This window comes from Haemaphysalis longicornis, unplaced genomic scaffold (genome assembly GCF_048455015.1).
Source record: "Haemaphysalis longicornis isolate Haplotype H1 unplaced genomic scaffold, Haemaphysalis longicornis Haplotype H1 scaffold_9, whole genome shotgun sequence".
Lineage (NCBI taxonomy): Eukaryota > Metazoa > Arthropoda > Arachnida > Ixodida > Ixodidae > Haemaphysalis > Haemaphysalis longicornis.
This window is the reverse complement of record NW_027526460.1, coordinates 153669723-153687385: the sequence shown is the minus strand read 5'-3', so window position 1 is coordinate 153687385 and position 17663 is coordinate 153669723. Positions and strand designations below refer to the sequence as shown.

General features: G+C 45.3%; 1 protein-coding gene across 1 annotated transcript; it reads left to right on the top strand.

Annotated features, from left to right (window-relative positions):
• Positions 1–6241: 6241 nt before the first annotated feature.
• LOC144153715 (thiol S-methyltransferase TMT1B-like) lies at positions 6242–16114 on the top strand. The gene is made up of 3 exons (XM_077685400.1): positions 6242–6692; positions 10689–10838; positions 14460–16114. Exons 1-3 carry the CDS (start codon positions 6318–6320, stop codon positions 14694–14696), a joined length of 762 nt encoding a protein of 253 aa, XP_077541526.1. The 5' UTR covers positions 6242–6317; the 3' UTR covers positions 14697–16114.
• The last annotated feature ends 1549 nt before the right edge of the window (positions 16115–17663 follow it).

Below are 17663 nucleotides of genomic sequence, written 5' to 3'. Positions count from 1 at the left end.
ATGCGAAACTGGGACTGCCTTCACGCACCTCATTAAACCTGTTGTTTCCGGTATGTTACACATCAAATCGCTAAAAAGCGTTCCGGGCCCTGCTGGACTTTTTAAAGGACTGGGGACTCTCGAACCGGCTATGATGCCGCCAGGGCTGTCCACGCTGCGCGGCTTGTGAACCGTCATCTTATTCTCCCTTTCTATCTTTTTTTTTTTCGCCTCACCCTCTTTTCTGTTTATCATCCTCCCTAGCCTCAGTCTTGATTGAGGTGCCCTCAACACTAGATGCAGTTATCAGTTGAGTCGACTTTCGTTTCTCTTCCAATAAAGCAACTCTCTCTCTCTCTCTCTGTCTCTCTCTCTCTCTCTCTCTCTCTCTCTCTCTCTCTCTCTCTCTCTCTCACACACACACACACACACACACACACACACACACACACACACACACACACACACACACACACATCCGAACCACGTGACATTTGCACCGGAGGTCCAACACTGTTTGCATCAACATGGTCGCCGGCGGCCGCGACGCCCTGTGAGCTAACAGCACAGTTCCGTGCGCCACCCGCCTGATACACAGTGCTATGCGCCGCGATTGAGAAGACCTAAATTCGCGCTGCTCACAAATTTAGCCTCAGGCAGTAAATTATATTCGCCAGTGCATTTTTTGTATTAAATACAATAGACCCTACATACGATTCGGGAGCCACGCATTTAAAAAAACGTTTATGTCCAGTGAAAAGACAGTATATTAAGACAGCCTATATTGTCCCTTCGCAGAAGGGGGAGGTGCCGGGAGGAAGCGGCCGGCCGCACACGCTGCTTAAGTGAAACACGTATTTATTCGGTTACCCAACGAAAAAGTCGAGCAAAAGGAAGGAAGCTGCGGCTGGTTCGAGACGCTATCACGCCGAGGAATTGACGCCATGTAGAAGAACAACCCTGTGCCACCGCTGTTAGCGGAGCGCGTACGCTGCAGCACCGCGATACACGAACACAATAACAAAACAGTGAACATCCCGTGTGTGTCTGTTGTGTTGCTAATAGGCCACCGACTTTATGCGTCCTCAAAGTGTTCCTTGCGTTTTCGTCCTCTATGTATCCAGTCAATCCCGTACGGCAATTGACAGCGTACGTCCTTTTTGTGTCCGATGTATTGGTAAGGTTGGTAATAGACTCAGCTACATAGCAGCCCCTTTACAGCTAGCCATGATCTGTTTATTCGTGGAAGAGTAAGAGTCTTCATCGTTATTTTTTCAGGACCTGATAGTGGTTGCAAATAGCGATTCGCTTGTGACACAGCATCTTATGATCGCTTTAGTTTAAATTTGGCCCGCTACAGTTGCATTTTATACACTAGTGATCCGGTTTTGTGTTCGATGTTCAGTAGCAACCTCGAGAATACAAAAAAGTTTGTATTCTCGAGGTTGCTTAGTGCGAAAGTACAAAAGCCTAACATGGCCTATTTCTGAGGAAAGGGTCAAGTTTCATTCGTGAAGAATTATTTGGGACCTCACGTTTTGTTCAGTTTAGGGCTTGTCTGCGCAAAGAATTATGGGCAAGGGAGGATGGCGCGAGGATAGCAGTCACAGCGAAATGAGGGCAAATCCTCCGCTTTGAGGTCGGGCGTCGTCAACCGACACCCTCGTCTCGATGCTGCTCAAGTAAAGCTCAAGTTTGACGTTATATAATGTTTTAATATTAAGCCTAAATAAACAGTCATGTGCTTAAGGTCAAGCTTTCAGGTCTTTAATAGTACCAATTAGTACCCATTTTACAGAGAAGAGAGGTTGTTCGCTCATTTAGCCTCTGGATAAAAACGCCTACCTGTTCACGTCTTGAGGCCTCAAAACTAAACATCAGAGACATCTTCACGCGCGTATCCGACAGCTGCGGCCGTAAGTTTAAGCAAGATGATGCATACATGTGTCAACAGTAGCACATAGTTACGCTGGGGAACAGGAAGCCAGTTGGTAAGGAAAGATCCAGGCAGCTTCAGCGCCCGTCGCTACAAACACTGCCGATTGCGGTACATGAAGTGGAATTCGGCAACAAATCAATGCAATCAATATTTCAATTATTACAGAGTATTCCCTAAACTGATGGAACAAAAGTAATCGGCTGCCGTATTCTGAATAGTTACTGAGTGCTGACGGTGAAGGCAGCCTGCCAAAAGGTTAAAAACGGACCCGACGTGGGGTATCATTATTATAGTACAGTACCATTTTACAGTAGAGCGCTGTTTGAGCAGGTATGCATGATGCTTTTGCGCGATCCTCCATTGGTCGCTCAAACATACTATCAGTAGTCCTTTAACAGCGAAGCCGTTTAGCAAATCGTGATTTTTCGTGTCAGCAGTTCCAATTACCAAGAAATTGCCGAGCGCGCACTCGTGAGCGCGGGCCTCACGGCGACCACCCGGCAGTTAACAAAACCAAAAAATGCCTAGCTCTCGTGTGTGCGTGCCTCGCGACGACCGTCGCATGCTTATGAAGCCAAGCATACCCACTTAGGGAGATTGAGCAAGATTAGAAAAAAGAAAAAGAAAACTCCAGCGTTCGCCGTAATCTCGAAAACACTTGGTCGGAGCGAGAAATTCTCCAGAGTTCGCCGTAATCGTACGAAGACCTGCTCGGTACGAGAAAGACATGTCATAGCGTACGCCCCTCCAAGGTGATGTCCAATGATCATGACTTCCAAAAAAAAAAAGAAGTTGTTTGTCAGCACCAGAAGAAATGTGCGAGAGGACCTTCAGGATAGTCAGTGTTTTTAAGCATTTATGTTTCGGTTGTTTTATGTGTGGGATAAATATGAGCTTTTCGTCAAAGATTATACCTAAAAACTTGTGTTCCTTTTTGACAGGAATAGAGACACCATGGAGTCAAATGTCTGGCTCCGGCCGAATGCTACGCCCCGTGGAAAACAGAACACAAGTGCACTTTCCTGAATTAAATTTTAAACCGTTGCTATCTGCCCAGCCGGCTAGCTTGTTCACACCAAGCTGCACTTGGTGCTCGCAGATAGACAAGTTACACGATTTGAAGGAGAGTTGAACATGAACTACATAGATTGAACAGGAGATCGATAGTGGCAGTGCCTTACGAAAAGAATTCATTTTTACAATAAACAAAGTGCAACTCAAAATTCCACCTTGCGGCACGCCGTTTTCCTGCACATGAACCCTAGAGAGTGCAGCTCCAACTCGCACGCGAAACGTTCTTTCAGATAGGTAACTAACACGCCTGTTCATCATGTTACCCGACATGCTAAAGGACTTCAAATCGCAGAGGATGCCGTACCGCCATTCAGTGTCGTACGCCTTTTCAAGATCAAAGAATACTGTTATACAGTACTGCTTCTGGAGGAAAGCATCTTTAATATATGACTAACGCAACGAGTTGATCGTTCGTAGATCACCCCGCCCTAAAGCCTGCCTGGCAGCTCTCGAGAAGACCATTGTACTCTAAGAAGTACACGATTCTCCTGTTTATCATCTTTTCGAAGAGCTTACACAGGCAGCTTGTCAGGGCAATGGGATGATAACTGACGGGAGAGGAGGGGTCCTTCCTTTCCTTCAGGAAAGCCACTACTATGGCCTCCCTCCAAGAGCGTAGAATGGGCCACGAAAGCCATTTTGTCATGATGCCAAAGACGACGCAGTGGTCTTGAAGGAAAACAAATTTATTGGAGCGAACTTGTGCTCACCTAACAACTCAAACAATACACAGGCGGTGAAGCAGTAGTCAGCAAAGTGACGTATACGCAAGCGAGCGTCGGCGATCGAATACCCCGGCGTCTGCTCTGCAGGCTTTTTATCTTTCGGCGCGCGTGGTTCTCGAACCGTCGATTCACATCTAGAAAATTGTAGATCCAAGAAGATTATTCTGGGCTGTTCACGTTAGATCGGAATGCTCTCCCTATCAGAAGAGATAACACATGCGCCACAGAAAGAAAGAAAAACATCCCCCTTGCGAGGGGCACGATCAAATGCAGAGCATTTCCCGGGGCGCCCGACGTTAAGTAATTTGCGTTACGTTAATGTTGTTGCACTTGTTGCTGTTGGTTGTTGTATTGTAATTAAATAAGGAGACGTAATTACGTGGTCACGTGACATCATTTATTAGCAGGTGGGTATGATTATTGTGGGGCAGTGGGAAGAGCACCATGTACCTCGCGTTCCGACCACGGGTAGTGAATGCGTTGTATCAGCAGCTTCTTGAAGTAGTTTGAATGAGTCAAGGATATAAGGCGCGTTCGTAGCCCTCCATTCTGTGTCGGCTTTGTGGCGCAGTGGGTAGAGCACCATGTACCTTGCGTTCCGCCCGCAGGGTCGTGGGATCGAAACCATGCGCCGATAAGTAATATTTTTTTATATAGTGTAGGGGGAGGGGTGCGGACTACGACGGACAACTAGAACGGGTGACATCGTGAGTTAAAGAAATGCTCTGCATTTAAAATGAAAGAAGCTCAGACTTACACAAACAATGATAGAGTAGAGGTCGTTGCGGCAGCGAATAAGAAGTAAATCTGCTTCTATCCTGGTTTCTCCTGCCGACGGTTCTCCTCGATAAGACGAAGATACTTAGAAAGTACATGCAGCCGGCTAAACCTCCCGCTGTCTGCTACAGTTATTTTGTCATTCGGGGCGAAGGAACTGGGATTCTGCCACGGGGATCTTTGCAGTGCGTTGCACTCATTCATCCTGGAATCAGGCCGTCTGCCGTGCTAGACAGCATTTAGCTTAACTGGATTTTCTTGTCAAGAATATGCGCCCCAAGCTCACTGCTTCGTCTGTACCCCTTTTTTTGTGTTTCTTACTTCCAAATTTCATTAAATGGTGTTCGTTTTTACCTTTTTTTTCTTTCTTTCTCTAATCTCCTTACTTTTATTTCTCTACTCATCTACTGCTAATCCATCCTAATAGTTAAAAATTTTTCTTTCCCTTCAAAAATTACCTAATTTCTTTCGGTGAGGCGCCCATTTCCTGGCCAATCCCCCTGAGTGGGTACGCGCCATTTTACTGGAACCACCACCACCATATAAACCCCCGTGATGGTCGTGAAGGTTTCGTACAGCTTCGCTACCATCACGTCTTGCGCGTTAGTGTGAGCTACCTTTATGTTTCTATTCCACTTTAGACCTGTTAATGGCTAGTGAGCTATTTCGCTATCATTTACGTTTTCACAATTTGAAGCTGTTGCATTTTACGATATTTTACTCAGACGATACCACAAACCGTATTCCAAATTCATGGTGCGTCTCAAGCGGTCATTTCACAACGACTAAAATATCCAGCCCCCCATGAGAGGTCCCGAGATTCGACTTTATGGCGGCCTGGAGGGCCTACAAGTTCCGATTTTTCAAGCATAGGGAATTTGTGGGGTCACTTTGCGAGGTTTGGATTTAAGTGCTATTCAAAGTGCAGCAGGTTCATGAACGATGTCTCACAAGAAGGAACTAGTGATTATTTATTCTTCTGTAAGTAGAGTAGACGCATTCAATAGAGAGTACAAGGCGAGTGATCGTCTTCTTTATTTTTGTACTCGTGTAGGGGCATTCCAGTCCACAGCGAATTACAGATTATAAAATACTTAGGTGTTTTAGGTGCTTTCTGCACACAACCTTGGCAGGCCTTAATTAAAGCAATTAGGATTCTAGGGAGCAAAATAGAAAGTCCTGCTTCTCAATGAACATCGATAAATTACGACCGAGTTGCACGAAAATATTTTGGAGCGCGAAGTGAACATGTTATCAGGCGTAGCTGTAGTTGAGATAACATGACGCAACTTGTGTTAAGCTGTATTTAGCACGACACGGAGAACGTGTGAGAGTAATATCAGTACACGCGACTTCGCATATTAACAGCATAATTAAATCCTTCCAAGGATTTCTTCGCACTCTATGGCTGTAATATGGCAAAAAAGCACTTCCAAAATAAAACGACGGGGAGGAGTAGGCGCTGTAGTAGGTTGCAGCGCAACGGTGCTAATAACTGACGCGAAATCGTAGTGGAGGAGCCCCTTATCAGCCCAGCCTGGTGTTAGTAGTCAGTACTCGGATGTGCCGGCAAGCCTCAAACCTGCTTCACTGAATACCTGAATACGCGACAGCGCACGATGTGGCGAATCGCTGATCCTGTACCACCACATTTATTCTGTTCACCAATGACACTCGCAAATGCTGCGCATATGCAGGGAAAGGGAATGAGGAAAACATGGAACAGCGTAAATACCCCGCGCCGTCATGAATCGATCACTAAGCGCTCGGAAGCTCCTTTATTCGACACACTCGGCTTGGCGTCTTCAACCTAGAGCGCCGCGATGCAATCTTTAGCGCGGTCTTTCGTTGCGTACTTTGTGCTAGTCGCATCGGCGGCTCTGGGTGTCGTATTTTCAGTGCCGCTGGTATTGAGCTTTCGGCTACGGCAGTGGTTCTTTGCGCGCATCTACCGCGTCGTTCAGGCCATCTTCGACGAATGCTGGAATCCGATGCGGAAGGATGTGATGGCTTACCTAGACAACATGCAGTCGCACGACGAGGAGCTTCGGGAAAAGGGACTGCTGAGAGTCTTAGAGTTGGGCGCTGCGTATGGCGGGAATTTCCCCTTCATCAGGAGGCGGATCGAGTACTGGAACGTGGACCCAAACAAAGACTTCCAGGCTGCCTTCCGGCACCAGCTCAAGAAGTATCCGAAAGTAAGTTTTTCAGCCAATGTAGTGTATTATGCCACTACGAGTGCCATCGATGAAGAAGAACAAGCATCACTGGTTCAGGAGTTAGGTGCTTCATACATAGTGCCTTGCACTTCCGGAAGGGGACGTGGTAATAGTTTTGTCCACTTAAACTGGCTGCATTCCTTAAAATGGGTTTAGATGTGACGTTGTGTGACGAATTTCGAGTAATCGCGGCGATTTTGAAAGACAGTTTCTAGAAGTGTGATATTCGAACTGGAATTACTATTTTTCAAGTCAAATGGTGTATTTAAAAAAGCGCATACATAAAACCAACTACCTGGGAATGAAACACCTATTGGAGTTATAGCTTGATGGTTAACTATTAAGTCCTTGCCAGCGGAGCAGCGACTTCAGCCACAATAGGCCCAAAAATATTGTAGTTACCTGTGAATGGTGCCTGAATTAATACCATAAGTTTGGGGTCTCTGAGCTGGGCGTTATGGACGGATGGTTATTTATGTATGAATCGTGTTAATTTTTCGTTGATTTTTAACGGATAGGCTCACGTAACCCTGTCCCCGTGAATATTATTGTGCCTCTTCCCATCTTTTTTTTCAATTTCCGCCGTTGAAACTGCACGCAGGTTAGTTAAATCGCGATGCACTACTTTTCAATCAACGCCGTTACCAAAGATGGTACCGGCTTCCTATAGAAGGAATATAGTACTAGCTGCAGTTAATTCTCTGTAAAACAGTAGCCTTCTATCAAATTTGAACGGAGGCAAACTACTTTGAAATTACAAAATATTGTAGCCGGGTTAACGCAAAAAAACGGAACCTCAGAATTGTTGCGAGAATTATATTTTAACGGCAATGTTTTGCCTTCGCTCTCTAGCAAAATTGTTTCTTTGTCTGTCCTTCTGTCGGTCAATCAGCGATAGAGTTTTCTGGTGGGACTGTTCGTTAGTGGATCACTAACCCACTGGGAAGTGGTCGGTCTGTGATTCGCCACTCGTGATCAACGAGTGAGCCTCTCTTGGGTTTATAAAGAGCCGTGGAACCACGCGTAATTAACTAGTTAATTTTACCGGCCTGTGGCGAAGTAGTACTCTGCGAATGGAAATATCGTGGATTATCAGGAGGCACGCAACTGACGGTGGATCCCGTTACCTGTAAAAGGCTAGAGATCTTTGAAAAGAAAGGGAAAGGGAATATGGTAGGGAGGGGCAAACTGCAGAAGAGGGAGGGAGAAGGCAGGAGGGAGAGTAAACAAGAAAAGGGTGTAGTGGAAAGGAGAAGGGAGCGTCAGTGGGGTAGAGAGAGTATGCTAGAAGAGCAAGAGGACAAAGGGAGTAATGAGAAAAGGCTCACCGCTCGAGGGAACAAGAGGAGCGAACAAGGGCCAGAACAAGAACAAGGGAACTAGGCAACAGTAATTTGGACGGTACGAGTGCAAATCGGCAAAGGGAAACAGATACGGAAGGCAAAAGAATTGGGGATTGGGTTCAGGACGAGAGATGCCACACAAGAGTGTGGTTGATTCCTCCGTCATAGGAACCGGTAAATCACGAAACTAAAGTGTGCAGCGAAATCAGCAGCAAATGAGCATTATTTGCGAGTCGGCGGCTATCTTGTGGGTGTGCTTGGCGAGCGACGTCTTGCTGGCGGGCCGCTTCGGCGAAGGTGCGACCACTTCGGTCCTGCTTCGGGGCATGTACGGCAGATGGTTGCGTTGCGACGAGCTCAGCTTGTGGAACGCGAGAGACACAGTTCGTAGCTTGGACCGTGAACGCGCGAAGGCATTCCGCTCCCAGCCGGCGTTTCTCCGCACCAAATCGGGGCGGTATTCTCGTAACTGTCCCTTTTGAAAACGTCCCTTTTGCGTCCCTTTCATCGTGACGTACTTCCGGTTAAGAAGTAGACGTGGGCAGCATGAAGGAAGGTTGGCAGTAGGTTTGCTGCGCTTGGGTTACGTCCCTTCCGGTTGTTTGCTGTTAGCCAATCAGGGCTCGCCAAAAGGGACACTTTTGAAAGGGACGCAAAAGGGACAAAACTCGAGAATACCGCCCTGTCCCGTTCGCGGCATTGGTCGTCGGCGTCGTAGCCCTTTTGCGGCGCCATCGCGCTGAGCAACGTCGCTGCTTACGCTGCCCGATCGAGGCGCCAACTGGCGGCGCTCATTAGAGTCACGATGCACTACTTTGCTTCACATCTCCTGGACCGCAACATCATCGGTGTCAATGAAACTTTTCCTGCCGTTTCTCCTGTGTTCGCTGAACTGGCGTCATGTCCATGACGGATATGGCGTCAGTAAAACAAAGTTGTGTATTCGGCATAATGCACTTTCGTGCTAAAAGTAGGAGGAAGATGACAGCTACGGGAGGAGGAGTGTAGCGGTAGAATAAAAATGTCTAGGGGGAGTGGGAAAGGAGAGAGAAGAGAGCAGACGGTGTTAAAAAGGCTTGGTGAAGGAAATTTGAGAAAGTTAAGCGAGTGGTAAAGCTGGAGGGTGTTACCAACGTGAAAGAATATGATACCGTTTGGTTGCCGATGAAGCTGTGTTTCGTGGAGAGCATTCTGCGAAACTGTAAAAATACTTTTCAGACACAAAGTAGAACAGCCATCGGGTAAATGAAGAGTACTTCGAACAATGCACGTCCATGTACTGCCTATCTAGAAATAATCTGAAACCATGCTGCACATTTAATATCTTGCTAGTCATCATTTATAACGAAATACTACTCTAATAACGGCAGAAGCTAGTTTAAGGCGTGAATATTTCATATATGCAGCTATATACATTGTGAAAGCTGTAGTTATCGCCAGCACTGAGCGCGACTGCCTGATTTACTCGTCGCAGCAGATGCGCGTAGCATATCTGCTTTTCTTTTGTGGCTTTCTTTTCAAACGGTCTATCAAACGCGTCTATTGGTGCAACTGAAAGAAAGCCGGTCAATATCCGCTACACCGTTGTAATGACGTCATTCGAGCGCTCGAAGTACGCCAATACCGGAACGAGAAAAAAACTTCGTGATCAAGTTTCAAGGTTATCTGACGGGCATAGAGCAGTAATTTGTGGCTAAGGTACTTTGGGACCTGTTATTCTAAGTGTGGGATGTGTTAATCGACTCCATTCTGAAAGCATTTGGGATGTAGAAGACATGTTTAAGAATTGTTGCAGCGTCCCTTTAAGAGTGTCTGTACTTCATTGGTTTCATAGGAAGGTCAGCGATGCGTGATGCGATGTCTTGGTGCTAAGGTAGATATGTTTTACGGGCTCCTGATAAGATACTCTCCGCCTTGAGTTTATAATAAAAAATTGGAAATAACCAGGTCAGTTGGTTTTTTGTTTAGGAAATATTTCGGATAGCATCGGTTCTTGTGCAAGCCAATGCAATTTTAAGTACACGATAGAAGCTTGTTTTTCGCTTCAGCATACCCTTAATTGTACTAGCTATTGGAATATTATTTCACCCCTGTTTATGATTGTTTCTGGTAACCTATTTCGAGACAATTGCCCCTTCACAACGAAAACAGTGTAAAGATGCCTGAATGAGTGGTAATTGCGAATATAGAATGTATACAGTTATAAATGTGGGAAAGAACAGAGCTGTAATTTACGGGATAAAGAAAAAAAGTATAACCAATTAGACAAAAAAAAAAACGAATTATTACTCCAGTATGCTCTCACCGCACTCGAAATGTTTCGTTTTGCTCCTCGGTCTTCGACGTTGCTTGTTTGGTAAACATTGTCCTGTATGCCTCCTTGGACGGCGAAAAATATTTGACCTAATTTTACAAGTGTGTGCTTTGCGCTGGGAGTTTGCGTTCGTGTGCAAATAAAATTGCGGTTTCAATTGAGCGCTACTCTAGTATTGGTTAGGGTTATTATTCATAGCTCTTATTAGTTTTCAACGTGTCAGGGGTTAAGTGTCTTCTCCAAATTAAACCTCCGAAAGTGTGCTGGCTTACCTTTATCAACAAGTGGCACCACATAAGCTGCTATATTCCTTTTCAGGTGCAGTTGAAACGCCACATCATTGGCTACGGCGAGGACATGCACGAACTTCCCGATGAATACTTTGACGCTGTAGTTATGACGTTCGTCCTGTGTTCTGCTAAGGACGGGGCCAAAGTCTTGCAAGAGGTGAAGCGAGTCCTTGCGAAGGTGCGTTCCTGTTATACCCAACTGCGCATGCTCAGTCAATTGCCTTAGAATTTATACTTGTGGGAGAGGTCTTATTGTTTAAATCTAATCCCTGCTTTCGTTTTTTCCCGATCTCGTTGAGAACTTCGGCATTTATTGCAATAAACTAGGGCCCGTATATCACATGCTACCAGTGTTGTGGGTGAGACACATTGTTTACCAGCTATTACCTTAACCTAATGCTTATTTAGCTTTCACTCCGGTTTACAACCCTAATGCCACTTCATCTTGAGTGTGACGAGTGAGGACTCGTTACCGACGTTGTGAAAAGAGGTAGGGGCGGTTTTTATACTGTATAGATCAAATGTAGCCTTAAAAATGACTCACATGTAGGGGTTTCTAACTTGTGGAGTTTCAAATACGGAGAGTGTGTACGCTTCCGTTTAAGGCGATCCTTCTAATCACCTGTACTGTGCGTGAGTATTTTTGCATAAGCTTGTTGCTCGCTACGGGCGGAGGTATGGCCTGCTACCTAAATCTCGGACGCCGATAGCTTACTAAGCGTAAAGGAGTGTGTGTCCGCTTGGTGAATCTTTCTGTTTGGAGGTTGTGATACTGTGCAAGGGATTAGCTGACCTACATAAGAAACGACAACAGCGATCATTTCTGATGAAAGCGAAAGATGAAAACGCTCATGTGTTCGGTATTTCGGCGCCCGTTAAAGAACCCCAAGTGGTCAAAATTAATCCGGAGCCCCACACTACAGCGCCTCATCGCCTGTGTAGGGTAGGCGCGTTAAACCCAGCGATCAATCAATCTAAAAACAGCAACGATGATGCCCCGTAACCACACAGGCGTGTACTGTTGACACAAATTCACTGCCCGAGCCCCTTGCAGAGTAATTCTTGTCAAGGCGGCTGTGTGAAACTTTATTCACCCCGCATGTACTCTATTTGAACGTAGAAGCCTTTCTGGGCGTTGGAATTTAGCCCTTTTAGAGGCTTTTGTTTTACAGGGTTTTTAAATACACATAACGGCAGGTAAATTAACTTCTAAAAGATGTGCCTTGCGGTGGTCAAATTTACAACATGGTGAGTGCGGGATTAGGTCAGTTGACATGTCACGCAGCGAAGCTATCAGCCCAGATCTGCAATACTCGGTCGAGTGCAAATAGGTTTGCAAAAAAAAAAAAAACATGTCTCAAATAAAAAAGTATTTTTTTATTTGGAAAAGTACTCATCGCACTGTTATGTACCCAATGTTTAACCTAAACTGGCCCAGGGCTTTGAAATTTTTTGAAATGTTGACACGCGCAATTATTTCAATGCGGCCGCCACCCATTGTAGCAGCACAGGTATCTTTGCTACTCATGCCGACCTTTGAAAGTTACGGGTATGTAAAAAAAGAAGAACACGGGGTGGGGTTGTACCAAAAGGCGACGCCAAATTTTATATGCAAATACCAGGGGACATAGTACCAACGCAAATGTGAATAGAGAAATTGCACTTATTTACACAGCGTATGAATAGGTTGCTTCCAACTAACCTGAATCCCATTTACGGAATTTCTAGCTGTTTACCACTGGAAAAGTAGAAGAAACCAAAAATGGGTTCACGCAAATTTCAAGACGTAACCTGTTCTCCATTTCTAGTGTCGCCTAATTAAATTTAAAGTAAGCTGTCCTAACCTAAGCTGAACGAAATTTATAGAAAATCAAATTTTAGATGGTTAATGGTGGGATCCTTGTGAGCCACGACACCAATGTTGGCCTAGTGTGCAACCATAGGGATACCCACCTATGGCTGATCAAAAGGCTGATCTGTGTAGCCAAATTTTCGGCATAAACTGGCATATCTCTAGTTCACCTGGGAAAAATTTATGCGATCACTTCGAGCAGCACGTCTCGTGTATGAGAATTAGCTACCTTTCAAAAGGTGTTTCTTACGAGAGTAAAATTTACGGCGTAGACCCGATATATGCATTCATTTGAAAAATAGACATGCTTAGGGATCTTAAAGAGGAAATCATTTCTTTTTGACCATAATAAAGTTTCATATTCTAAACAGCAATGCAAAGGGACGTCAGTGAGAGGTTGCTTTTCGTAGTTTATACATCAAATTGATACCGATCTCACAAAACACAAGCTATGTGCTTTATTTAATTGAGGGACGTTTGGTTAAAAGTGGTCATTCATTTTGTTATGTCAAGTTATTCTGTGGATTTTAGATATATGTCATTACTTCTATTCGGTGGTTGCTCTGGTAATGTCTTTCGTGTAATTTGAAACCGGTGTGTGAAATAGGCGGCATATACAGGAATTGAAACTTTTCTGTCTTCGCAGCGCGTGAATCAGATGAATTGATATATCTAGTTTTCGTGGCTATGTTTACACGAAGATAAAATTAAATACACTCATGCGCGCTCGAACTTGCTCAAATCGCTGTAATGAAGTCGTGTAGGGAAGGCTCCTCAACTCGAATAGAGCGTGCAAAAAATAACCAGTCGCATAAAAACCTCGGCGTTTACAGACAGCCAACAACTTCGTCTCAAAAGGCATACGACGAGAAATATAACTTTGTACAATCTGAAAGCACTATTCCTTGGTAACTCACTGAGCTCCATTACAATCACGAAATACTTTTTTAGACCAAGAGTTCATTTTACTTCGAGGGGAATTCGGTGCGGTGAAACCACCTCGCGTTTTACGAAACAATCTCTGTCGGCCGGGTAAGGATCATCAAATGGTCAAAACTAATCTGGCGCCCTCCACTACGGCGCGCTTCATCGTCTGTGTAGCCTCTGCGCGTTAAACCTCCTAGCCAATCAATCGTTTTCCTGATCAATATCGTGGGCTATGACGACAGCTGAGCTAAGTAGGTAGATTTCGCGCTTTGTTAACCACAAATCAAGCAAGCTGGCAAGCATCAAGGGTTTCCTTCGCGCGGAAGCGCACCGCACAGACGCCCGCTGTATATGCCCGTACTGTACCGCCCACGAAGCGGCTCGGGCCAGCGCAGCCGTGTCAGCAAGCGCTTGTCGCTGCGATACAGAATCAGAGCAATCGCAAAAAGGCAGTTAGAAATTCAAGTGAGTGGGTGATAGTGTAGTGAGAAATTATGCTATGGATTTTCGTCGTAGGTAATTATAAAATCGGTTATCAATTTTGTACCGCGATGCGAAGCCGACACTTCGCTACGCTGAGCGTGCGCGGTGGCTGGTCGACGGCAGCAACTGCCCCTGCCCCAGCGTGTGATGCCGCGAGGCGTCGAAGGATAGTGCACAGCACGCTTGCGCTTCTTCTTTGCTTTTGTGGCATCTTTTCAAGTGTATATAGAATGCGTTTACGGCTGCAACTTAAAAAGCAAGCCACTTGCCGCTACATCGATTTATTGAAGTATATCGAACGCTCGAAGGACGCTAATACCTGGAAAGACAAAAATATTCTGCGGAAGCTTCTAAGCTATCTGCAAGGCATAGATGAGCAATTTCTGGCTGCGGTACTTCGTGACCCCCTATTCTAAGTAGTGGATGTGTTTATATTGACGAGAGTGTTAAGGCCTTAAGAATTTAGAGAAAAGTTGATAAAGATCTTGCAGGATCTTTTTAAGCCTGACGGTCACGCAAACTTCTCTCCCTATGCAGGGTGGGCGGCTCGTGTTTGTAGAGCACGTGGCGCATCCCAAAGGAAGCCCTGCGAGACTCCTGCAGCACTTGTCGACGTTCTTTTCAGCCGCTCTGGTGGGCGGCGGCTGTCACCAGAACCGGGAGAGCTGGCTCGTTCTCGAGGCCGCCCGCTTCTCGAAGCTCGAGATGAAGGAAGCAAATGTGGACTTGCCGTACTTTTTTAGCCGCAACTTCTGCGGTTACGCTGAGAAGTGAATTCCTAACTACCAAGGAACTTTTGAGTTAGCATTGGGCAAGGCTTGGGGTAATGCTTGAGGGCATTGCTACCATTGCGCCATTAAATTTACTTGGATATGGCGACATGCGGAAAGGGGGTATGGCCGGAGAGGCGGGGGAACGGAATGGGCGGTGCAGTTTTACCGGGGACAATGACACGGTCTGATTTGTATTTTGCACCTCTTTGGGGGCTTCTGTTCCGTGTTTAAATTTTTATAGGGTGCAAAGAAAGGGGCAACTTCCGAACTTGGACACCGGTGACAACTTGCTTTTTTGTCGCCGCCAGCAACAAGTTTACTGCTCAGTTTATTCAGTATAAAATGATGCATGATGCTGTGCAGTAGTATGACCTTTTGATACGCAAAAAAAAAAAACGCGAAATTCCTCTGGAAGTTATGCAGGTGTTGGTTTGGCGTTTGTCACTGGTCCCCCGTTTTCGTGGACAGATGTTCCGGCATTTTGTATACATAGCAAGCAACACCACAAAACAATTTGCAAAAGGGGAACGTATTTATAGTGAAAATGTAATGGTAGCAGCATGAAACGATGGAGAAATGGCAATTTCTTGAATTTTTACGCATCTTCCGCAACTTCTACTAAAACTAGGCGTGATTAAAGTGAGACATTTGTAATATAAGCAAATACGGCATTTGTTGTTGTGTATACTCTATATCTTCTTTTGTGGTTCTTCATGCCTTTCTATGCAATTACATCGTGGTGGGATTATGTAGAGGCGAGATAAATGACCAATGTCTAGGAAAACGCGTACTTGAATGACGTCTTCATAATTGTAAAATTTCGCAAAAAGACTTGGTCTTTAAAACTATCTCCTCTAAAAATGAGTATATGGATGTTGGTTACAACTCCGAGTCTAAGTAGTCCTTCGAGGTAACTGATAAGTCATTTGCTGACAATACCTAAACATTCATGTTAGTCTCGTACCAATCGTCGACATAGATTTTTTGTTTTGTGTCGGCGAGGTGTAGGGAGACGATAGGGTTATATTTAATTAAAAAATGAAAGAAAACGTTTAATGTTGGCTTGCGATTATTCTAGAAGGACACACATCTTTGCTTCTTTATTAGAGACCCATGCTTTGCTTAAGGCATATTCTCTTTCAATAAATGCAATGTCAGTATAAACTACAAAGGGCTTAACACCTTTTATTATTAACCAATGCATATTCTCATGAGGGAGTTTGCATGATTAGTTTCTATAAAGCATCAATAGTACAAATATAATCGTAACCACGACAAAATTCCAACACGATCTGCTGAGTGCGGTTCGATGATCGATGTATTGGGAGCTTCTTAGTGCGAAGTTTTCTGAGACAAAGGTCAGCAAGCTGTGCTTGTCATCTTCCACATTATCAACAATAAAGTCGCCGACGATAACCACTGGTGCGTGTCGTTGTCTCAGCCGTGGAAAGGTGCGTACACGAGAAAGATGACGACGTCTGTTTTTGATTTTCTATTGGCGATGGGGACTGTGAAGATAAGCATTCTGTAAATCGTGTCAGTTCCACAGAGATCCGCACCAGCAGTTGCATTCCTCTGTGGCTTGAGTATCAGCGAATATACGCGCTCAGTTTTACGTTGGTCCCAATGTGTGAGTTGTGGGATTCCGACGAAGCGTAATATTCTGGTCGCAGCATGTGCCATTGAAATGTGGTGGGTACGTGGTTTCCTGTGCGTACATAGCACTCCTAGTTTGGGGAGGCGCATCAAGGGAAAGGAAAACACACAGTGTACGCGTTGGCCAATACAACTTTCCTGCAAATTCAGCCGTTGTCTGAGCCAATCTTCGTCAAGGTCAACATGAAAAAATGGGCGAACCCTCCTAACGGCCACGGAGGACGCGGGAATTTAAAGGAGCATGTTACGCCTGTGTTTCTTCTGAGAATAACAAACAGAAGTCACAAAGTCATAACAAAATATGCAGTTAAACCTGGACGTAACAAACCTATTTGTAACGACTTCCTTGATTTAACTAAGTTTGTTTAATTCCCCATTTCCACCCCCATTGACGCCCATGTGTTTGCGACCTCTATGTAACGAAGGCTTGTGACGGCCAATCTCTATGCACCGCATTTGCTACGCTGATAAGTCTTTTTTTACACCTTGGAAAAATAGGCTGGACAAATGAAATATTTAGGGAATATCGCCCGCAGCTCTAACTACGGCGGATTACCAGGTGTTAGTGCGGTGTCGGCTACGTGCTGGGACTGCCTGTCGGCGTGTAGTTACGTATTTCCGCTGCTATCTGTGGCGTCGGTTCATTGACGACTCATTGGTTCCGAGAAAACGAAAATTTTGTTCTTTTCAAGACAAGTTCGCATTTTTAAATGCCATCTTCGCCAGCGAAAAACGAAAAAGAACGTCGCCGTCCGGTAGAGTATCCCAGCTAGCACGCTCACAACAATGTTGAATGCAGTAAAGAGCATCAAGTTCGCGAAAAGTCTGCCTTTCAGCATAAGTTTGTCTTTAGATGCAGAGCATTTTATGCTCGGGGGTATGTCCCTCGGCGTCGGCGGTGGTCCGGCGTCCGCACACCACCGTTTCTTGGCCAATCCCCCACGTGGGTACGTAGTGTAGAAGAGGAACAACAACAACGACAACAACAACAACAACAACCACAACAACAACAACAACAACACCTCCGGTTGTGCTTGCGCTTGACTCCGTGATTCTTCAGATGAAGTAGGATGGAAGCAACAGCCCCATCAGTGAGTGTGCTGACGCAATAAGGTGAGAGCATCAGCGCAAACACCAACAGCAATTACACCCAACTACAATCCACGGAACGTGTATCGATCTCGTCTTTACCAACTGCAACGGCGACGACTACATACAACCGCTGCTACGAGATCCACTGACTGTGCACTTCAGCGACCATAAGGCCGTCATACTCAAAGTAAGAAGACGTGCAAACCTAAATAAAGACCTT

Bases quoted from the DNA above. Each gene is read 5' to 3' on its own strand.
- LOC144153715 (XM_077685400.1), top strand. From the start codon at position 6,318: ATGCAATCTTTAGCGCGGTCTTTCGTTGCGTACTTTGTGCTAGTCGCA. The intron at 6,693-10,688 runs GTAAGTTTTTCA...ATTCCTTTTCAG, and splicing joins AGCTCAAGAAGTATCCGAAA to GTGCAGTTGAAACGCCACAT. The intron at 10,839-14,459 runs GTGCGTTCCTGT...CTCCCTATGCAG, and splicing joins TGAAGCGAGTCCTTGCGAAG to GGTGGGCGGCTCGTGTTTGT.